This window comes from Musca domestica, unplaced genomic scaffold (genome assembly GCF_030504385.1).
Source record: "Musca domestica strain aabys unplaced genomic scaffold, Musca_domestica.polishedcontigs.V.1.1 1, whole genome shotgun sequence".
NCBI classification, from domain to species: Eukaryota; Metazoa; Arthropoda; class Insecta; order Diptera; family Muscidae; genus Musca; species Musca domestica.
This window is the reverse complement of record NW_026712114.1, coordinates 47,632,274-47,641,440: the sequence shown is the minus strand read 5'-3', so window position 1 is coordinate 47,641,440 and position 9,167 is coordinate 47,632,274. Positions and strand designations below refer to the sequence as shown.

Genomic DNA, 9,167 nt, shown 5'->3' with positions numbered 1-9,167 from the left:
TATACAATACCCTACAATAGTTCTAAAACATAAACTGTTTGAGGACATAACACGTAACAAACTACATACTTTAACCAAATTGCAAAAATTTAGTAGAATATTATCTTAAGATGAACTTAATGCTTTCCTAGTAGATAACAACTAGATGTTGGAAAATTATTTTAAAAAGTCACCATACTGAGTACAATCATTTTAAGGACACTATACACCGAATAGAATATTCAACACCCTGATGTTTAAAAATTGGTTTATGCGAAATCTCTCGAATAAGCCTTTGAAATCATTACGTGCCAAACTTTTAACATGAAGTACAAATTCAAGTCTGCCAATGCTACATGGCGTAATGTATTTTAGACAAATCATAGAACGACAATGTTTTCATTTTGTACTGATATGTGTTTGTGTGTGTGTGTGTGTGTGTGGATGAATTAGCGAAAAGTCATAAAACAATGGCAAATCAAATAAAATGAAGCGACCATTTAAAAAAATCAGTACAAATTGAAAAACATTTAACAATTTGTCAACACACACGTTGCAATTTTCCACTTGACAATGTGCATTATCAGTCAGTCAGCCAGCCACCAACCAATCGACCAACTAACTAACTGACAAGCACCAGTCATATTCAACGATTTTGTAGTCCATTATTGGTGTTGTTGTACTTGTTTTTAACAAATAGTGTATTGTAAATAGAACAGTGCAAAAGCTGCGAAAACCGGAGTTATCCACCCGATCAGGAGGACCAAGAAGCAGAGTGAGTGATAAAAAGAGTGAAATTAATTTGAACTCGGTAAAAATGAAAATGCTGATGAAGTGAATAAAATCAAAAATAAGGGCGTTTTTTGGGAGTTTATTTAAATTTTGAAATGTTTATGTCAGCGAAATAAAAATGACGAAACATTTGTAAAGTAGAGCAATCAAAATGAATGTGTAATTTGTGAAATTCAAAATAAAACGAGGACGGAAATAAATAAACTATTGTACATGAATTGGATTACATTTCAATACAACAATTAACGTTGTTATCACATACATTTAGAACATACGTTGCATATTGTAAATCTGGACGGAATTATAATTTGAAACAAATTTTTATTGTATTTAAATTTTTAAGTCTTAAGTGTTTCCTTTATAAACATGGGTTTTAGGATTCTGATATTAAAATAAATAAGGAAGAACAAGTAAAAAAGCAGTGACCATTTGGAAGGAACTAGAAAATTTTCAAAAAAAAATACGAAAATTGCTTAAATGAAAACCGTTATATGGGGATATACGAAAACGTGAACCTGCTTTGGAAATCCCTTTTCATAGGCTGTAGTACCTATTACGAACTTCAAATACGAAATTTGAAATAATTTAAGTAAATAATGTCGCTAAAATCATGAAAATACAGAAGTTTGGGAGGTACCCTTATATGGGGGCTATACGAAGTCTGAATACGAAATTTGTTGTCATTGGTTCCAATACGAAATTTGAAAGGGTTCCGGTGAATAACGTTGGTGAAATAATCAAAAAACCGAATATCGGGAGGTACCGTTATATGGGGGCTACACGAAGACGTGCACGGGCATACAACAATTTTTATCATAGGCTGTAGTACCCATGACGGACCTTAAATATGAAATTTGAAATAATTCAGATATATAATGTGGCTAAAATCATGAAAATACCGAACATCGGGAGGTACCTTATATGGGGGCTATACGAAAACGTGGACCGACATGGCCCATTTACGAACTTAACCTGCCTACTGGTAAACTATGAATGTAAACTTTTAGCCTTCTATCTCAATTCGTTCGAAAGATAGCGTGATTACAGCAGACGGACAGACAGACGGACATCGCTGCACCGTTTTAGAATTTTACTCTGATCCAGAATATATATACTACACAATAGACCCTACTATTATGAATATATCGAGGAGTGACAAACGGAATGGAAAAGCTAAGCTGGAAGGTATAAAAATGTCAACCCAAGATGGTTAAACCAGTAAGGAAATCTGAAGAGCCGGTTGCTCCGCTTATATGATACCCTACACCACTATGTATATTTATTAGAGCTAACCGTAACAAATTTATGTGAAGTAGATCATATCAACTATGAAACGGGAAGCTTCAGAGACAATTTTATACTCCTAGGATTTTCATCGTAAATACTAAACTTGAAACAATTTCGTGAGTAAATGTGACTAGAATTTTCAAACTACCGAATATTGGTGGGTATCGTTTTATGTGCGCTATACGAAAACGTGGCTATACAAAAACGTGGACCTATTCATACAATGTTTTGCCACCGGAACTAGAACACATTATAATCAACAAATACCAATTTTCGGACAAATCCGTGGAAAAATGTGGCGAAAATCATAACAATACCGAATATCGGGAGTTACCGGCCATTCCAAAACGTGGACCAATATACCTCATTTTCAATACCAACAATCCTAGACACAATATAAATTGTTCTTCAAATTTTTTTAGCTCAAATAATGTGGGCTGCATTGTGATTTCAATAGACACCTGATAGACAGATTTAGAATATTATGCTGATTATGAATATATTTACTTTATGGGGTCTGCGACGATTATTTAGGCATGTTACAAATGAAATACGAAGTTATTTCATTTGTAATAATTCATTTCAAGGTGGAGGGTATAAAAATCACCATTTTTCCAATTTCAAAGTTTTATTGTAAAACAAGTAAAAAAGCCGTGCCGAACTTTTTATACCATCCACCATTTGGAAGAAACTTAAAAAATCTCAAAAAAATTCTGTCGAAAAATACCGCTAAAATGAAAACCGTTATATGGAGGCTATGCAAGGACGTGGTCCTGCATAAGTAATTGGTGACGTAGGCTGTAGTAACGGTTCCGTACTTTATATACGAAATTTGAAAGAGTTCCGGTGAATAATGTCGCAAAAATCATGAAAATACCGAATATCTGAGGGTACCGTTATATGGGCGCTATACTATGACCTGGACCTATTTAGACAATTCTCTTCTAAGGGGTAAAGTAATCAGAAGGAACACCTTGATTTTAAATTTAAATTTATTTTAAAACAATACCATTAACAAATTAGGCGGAACTCATCAAAACACCGAATATCGAGGGTACCGTTATATGGTTTCAGACAATTCCATTGCAAAATGTGGCCAAAATCATCAAAATACAGAATGCTGGGAGGTGCCGATATCGTGGATCAACTCTTTCAGGGGGTAATGTACTCACAAGGAACTCTTCTTGTGGATTTTAAGACAATTCCATTGCAAAATGTAAAAAAAAAAAATGTAAAATCATAAAAATACCGAATATCGGGGGTTATCGAATATGAGGGCTATACGATATCGTGGAACGATATAGTCCATATTGGAACTTGACCTGCCTGCAGACATAAGACAGACCTGTGCAAAATTTTAGCTTTCTATCTTGATTTATTAGATTTTTACGTTGATCAAGAATACAGGGTGAGATGAAAAAACTGCAACCACCTTTAGACTGCTGTCATTTCAAAGCCACTCGTTCGACACCTGTTAAAATTATTCCAGTGACAGCTCATTATATAATTTAGAAGCGTACAAAAGCATTTTGGTGAGAATTTTCCAGAAAAAAGTTATTCGGGATGGAATTCAAGGGTGATAGTGTGATTTCTTTATATTTGGCTGGAAAATCGAAAGTGGCTATATTTAGAGCACTCCAGCATGTAATGTGAATAAATCTTTTGTGTCTCGTGCCATCGCACATTACCGTGATACTGGTAGCGTAGCCCGATGTCAAGGAAGTGTACGAGAGAAAACAGCAATATCTACAGAAATGGTTCGAAAAGTAAAGAAGCGACATGATCGAAACCCGCGTCGCGATGGCCGAAAGATGCCTCGTGAGCTGAGCAAATCGCAATATTCCATTCCGCAAATATTGAAAAATGAGCTCGGGGTAAAGCCATTGTAATTCCAAAAAGTGCAAGAACTTACACCGCAACAAGAATAAAATAGACTCAAAAGAGCTAAAGAGTTACTTCTCATGGCCGAAAGTGGTGAACTGCCGAATTTGGTTTTCTCTGATGAGAGAACATTCGTTGTCCAGAAGTTTGTAAACAAACGAAATTATCGTGTTTACTTTCCAAAGAGGTCAGCTGAAATGTGCACCTTTGGTTGGCCACCAGAACTCAAGCGCCGGCCATTATGATGGTGTGGGCCGCCATAAGAGCCGATGGTCGATCTCCGCTCGTATTAATCGACCGTGGCTTCAGAATAAATACCGAATATTATCGCGAAAATATTTTGGAGGATGTATTAAAGCATTGGGCACGCAAACATGTTACCGCAGACCATCGGACTCAGCACCATCGCACCTAAGAATAGTTACAAAATGAGGTTCCTCGCTGCATTTCCAGCGCACAAGGGCCACCAAAATCTCCGGATACCAATCCGTTGGACTATTGTGTCTGGAGTATTTTGGAAAGCAAGGTTAGCACTAAAAAATACCAAAGTGTCGACCACCTCAAGCAAGCGCTTCGCCGGGAATGGGCCAAAATACCGCAGAGCAACATTCGGGCAGCGTGTGACGGTTTCACTGGCCGTTTGAAGGCCATAATTCGTGTCAAAGGTGACCAATCTAAACTTATTCTAAAATGATGCTATTTCCGAAATTTTTTGCTTTCATTTAATAAAATCAAAAAAAAAAAAAAAATGTAAAAATTATGGCTTTTGACTTTGTTGCATTTTTTTGATCACACCCTGTATGGTGGAGGGTATAACAAGTCGTCTAAAGATTCATTAATCGGGGAATTTTATTAGTTATTTCAAAAACTTGGTCTTGGGAGTTCTTAAAAAATGGTTTGCAAACAATATAATATAAAACGTTAAGTTCGTCTGGACCGAAATTCTAATACTCCCAGTATAGACAATATTCGGACACCTAACTAACGAACTACAAATATCAACTTTTTAGTAATTTAATAAAAATAATCTTGTTAAAATCTTTAAAACATCAGAAGGAATCTTTATGTCGGGCTATATGAAAACGTGGACGCATACGGGCAATATTGCGCCCAAATACAAAATTTGAAACAAAATGTGGCTCAACAGACAGATAGCCAAAACGACTCAGAATTGTACTCTAATATGAATATTTATTCTTTATGGACCCTCTTGCGAATATTTGGAGGTGTTACAAACGTAATGACAAATTTAATATGCCTCCTGTCTATTGTGGAAGGCATGAAAACAATTATTCTTAATCACCTTCATTTGGGGTCCAAGCACAAACGACCTTCGACCCTGACTGCAGAAAACGACATCATGGACATTGTTAAATACGTTAATCAAGAAAATATATACTATCTTGGTTAATGACATACTGAATATACCATCCATTTCATGGCGGAGGGTATACAAAAGAAAACAATATATAATGTCCTGAAAATAAATCTATTTACCCTCGTGAAATGATAATATCTCAATTTATTGTTTATTAGACAAAACACATTGGCAAAATATTTAAATTTCTACAGCATCTACCTAACATTGATGCCTTATCGAAATCATTTCACATTTATTTATTTTAAGGAATTTTTCGAGGGGGCATAAATAGCACCACTCCATGAGTGCGAACAACTACTCATCCTTTCGAAAAAATACAGTGTCGCATTTGAAAATCGAAATGTCTTTCGCTGGCATTTGGCGTAGCGGCCGAACACAATTGTTGTACACAATTTTAATTGTCGTATCGTTGTTGTCCTGTCGTTGCCAAGCTCAACAACCCAGACGTGATGCAGAGGTATTGCAAATCAATTGTTACATCTTTTGTATTTGTTGTTGTTTCTTTTTCTGGTGTTTGGCATTTGGTTGGGGAATTTTTTATTTATTTTTTGTTTTTTTTTTTTTTTTTTTGAGTGGTGATGATAACAGCGGAATAACAAAAAATTGAATGTTCTATATTTCTTTTGTTTAGTATCCCCCACCGGCAATTTTGAAAATGGCAAAACCATTTCATGACACATGTGTAGAAAAAACTGGCGTAACTGATGGTATGTATGAACAAACCCACCAACGAACAATCACACACACACACACACTAGCACATATGTACATGGCTAAGCCCATGGGTCCAAAACAATTTTATATTTGCTTTTGTTTGTTTGGGACTTTTGATGTGCAGCCACCTAAATCGTTTGTTTCACTGTCATTGTTCTTCGTGTTGTTGTGTATTTCATTTTCTGAAATTTAGCGGCCATCAAGGAATTCAGTGATGGCGAGATCCATGAAGATGAGGCTCTCAAGTGCTATATGAATTGCCTTTTCCATGAATTCGATGTAGTCGATGATAATGGCGATGTTCATTTGGAGAAGTTATTTGCAGCCATTCCCGGCTCTTTGCGTGAATTACTCGTAAACGCTTCGCAAAATTGTGTACATCCGGAGGGTGATACCTTGTGCCACAAGGCCTGGTGGTTCCATCAGTGCTGGAAGAAAGCAGATCCGGTGGTAATTATTAGACGCTGATATCAAAGGTGGTACATTTTTTAATGACATCCTCCATTCTTTGTATCTTCTCAAGCATTACTTTTTGGTCTAATTGATGGACCGAGGGAGCGACAATCGGACAATCATAAAAAGAATCGAATGAAAGGAAATGTTGCAGAACAAAATTACAATTTTTATTTTATTTTATGTTTATTATAGCATTTAAAAATGAAAAAAAATATTAACAAAAAAAAAAAAAACGCTAATTTAGAATAAAAATAAGGCTATAGTCTTACAAACCATAGATATACACATATATCAATAAAAGTGCTTTGAAAAGGATTTGGTGATGTTGTTCTTAGTTTATGTTTGGACCAACAATGCTGCCAAATTTTTATATGAACAATGAACTAAAAAATTAATTATACAGGGTTACAGGGACATACCGCGTTTGAAGCGTCAGTCCAAGCAGACTTTTACCATGAACCAATACACGCCACGCGAGCGCTCTGAAATAGTTGAAATTTACAAGAAGTCAATTGTGAAAACTCAACGTGCTTTTAAAACATTAAAAAATGTGGGAAGTGCGCCTTCTAAGAACACCATTAAGCGTTTATACGACTGGTAAGGCTCTTTCTAATCCGAAGAGGCTATATAAAAGTCGACCGAGGCGATCGGCCGAGAATATCGCTGCCGTACGAGCCAGTGTTGAGAGGTCCCCAAGAACATCCCAAAAACGCCGTTCTCAGCAGTTAGGCATTATTCGCAATGGATTATTCGCATTGTTTTGCATTTGTTCCCGTACAAAATTCAATTGACGCAAAGAATGTTGCCTGCGGACAAGCCTCGTCGATTGGAATGGGCCCAAAGGTCCGTCGAATATGGGCAACCCTGTATAACTTTACCATAAGTTTCTTTGATTTAATAATTAACGTGAAAAACAAGTTTTAACCTCACACTCATACATATTTCTTGGCAAGTTGAATCGATCTACCCAAATGTGTCTTATTATGCAATGATGTCCGATTTCGGAGCCTCTCTAAATAATATTCCATTTGAGAAATTACCGATTATTATCTGTATGCTCATCATAATATCTCTTAGGAGAGTACAACAAGTAACAAAGATGTTAGTTCGACCGGGCCGAGGGTATACACCACTTGGAGCAAATTTTGCAATTTTCAAAAAAAAAACTCCGTTAAAAATTCTGTTAAAATCTTCTAAATACCGAATGTAGCCATTATATTAGGGTCTATACGACGACATGGACCTGCATAGGCAACTTTTGTCATAAGCCATTACAATATTCAAATGCGAAACTTGACAAAAGATCGGTGAATAATGTCGCTAAAATCACCATCAAAATACCAAATATCGGGAGGTACCGTTATATGGAGGCTATACGAAGACGTGGGCCTGCACAGACAATTTTCTGTCTTAGACTATCCATTACAAACTTCAAATACCAAATTTATTCCGGTGAATAATGTCGCTAAAATCATGAAAATACCAAATATCGGAAGGTACCGTTATATGAGGGCTATACGAAGAGGTGACCCTACACTTATAATTTTCTGTCATATGCTGTAATATCCATTACGAACTTCAAATATCAAATATGAAACAATTCCGATGAATAATGTCGTTAAAATCATCAAAATACCGAATATCGGGAGGCTCTATACAGGGTGAGATGAAAAAAATCCAACCAACTTCAGACTGCTGTCATATCTAAGCCACTCGTCCGACAGCTTTTAGATTATTCCAGCTCATTATATTGCTTACAAGCGCACAAAATGCTTTTGGGTGAGAATTTTCCAAAAAAAAAAAAAAAAATAATCCAAGCGTGATAGTGTGACTTATTTATATTTGGTTGGAAAACCACACGTGGCTATCGTTAGAGCACTCCCGCATTTAAATGTGAATAAATCTTTTCTGTCTCGTACCATCGTTCGTTACCGTGATACTGGTAGCGAAGCCCGACGTCAAGGAAGTGGAAAAAACAGCAACATCAGCAGAAATGGTTCGAAAAGTATAGAAGCGACATGATCGAAACCCGCGTCGCAGTGGCCGAAAAATGGCTCATGAGCCGAACATATCGCAATATTTCATTCGTCAAATATTGAAAAATGAGCTCGGGGTAAGGCCATTGAAATTCGAAAGAGTCCAGCTAAAGATTTGCTTCGCTTGGCAGAAAGTGGTGAACTGACGAAATCAGTTTTCTCCGATGAGAAAACATTCGTTGTCCATCAATTTGTAATCAAGCAAAATGACCGCGGCATCAGAATAAATGCCGAATATTATCGCGAAAATATTCTGTAGGGTGTATTCAAGCCTTGGTCATGCAAACATTTATGCCGAAGTCCTTGGACATTCCAACAGGGCTCAGCACCATCGCACTCAGCACTCTACCCAAGACTGGTCACAAAATGAGGTTTTTCGCTTCATTTCCAACGCACAATGACCACCAAAATATCCGGTTACCAATCCGTTGGACTATTGTGTCTGGAGTATTTTGGGAAGCAACTAAAAAATACCAAAGTGTCGATCACCTCAAGCAAGTGCTTTGCCAGGAATGGACTAAAATACCGCAGAGCAACATTTGGGCAGCGTGTGACGGTTTCATTGGCCGTTTGAAGACCATAATTCGTGCCAAAGGTGACCAATTCGAACAAATCTAAACTTATTATTATGGCGTTTGACT

The 9,167-nt window shown here is 36.6% G+C and overlaps 1 protein-coding gene across 1 annotated transcript; it reads left to right on the top strand.

Moving 5' to 3' along the window:
- Nucleotides 1-476: 476 nt before the first annotated feature.
- Nucleotides 477-6,600, top strand: LOC101888514 (pheromone-binding protein-related protein 6). The gene is made up of 5 exons (XM_005176917.4): nt 477-754; nt 5,567-5,777; nt 5,952-6,027; nt 6,228-6,484; nt 6,558-6,600. Exons 2-5 carry the CDS (start codon nt 5,601-5,603, stop codon nt 6,573-6,575), a joined length of 528 nt encoding a protein of 175 aa, XP_005176974.2. The 5' UTR covers nt 477-754; nt 5,567-5,600; the 3' UTR covers nt 6,576-6,600.
- The last annotated feature ends 2,567 nt before the right edge of the window (nt 6,601-9,167 follow it).

What these genes read in the sequence shown, in the direction of transcription:
- LOC101888514 (XM_005176917.4), top strand. Translation starts at nt 5,601, where the DNA reads ATGAGTGCGAACAACTACTCATCCTTTCGAAAAAATACAGTGTCGCAT. An exon ending in AACCCAGACGTGATGCAGAG is followed by an intron (nt 5,778 to 5,951) that starts GTATTGCAAATC and finishes TCTTTTGTTTAG; the next exon opens with TATCCCCCACCGGCAATTTT. An exon ending in AAAAACTGGCGTAACTGATG is followed by an intron (nt 6,028 to 6,227) that starts GTATGTATGAAC and finishes TCTGAAATTTAG; the next exon opens with CGGCCATCAAGGAATTCAGT.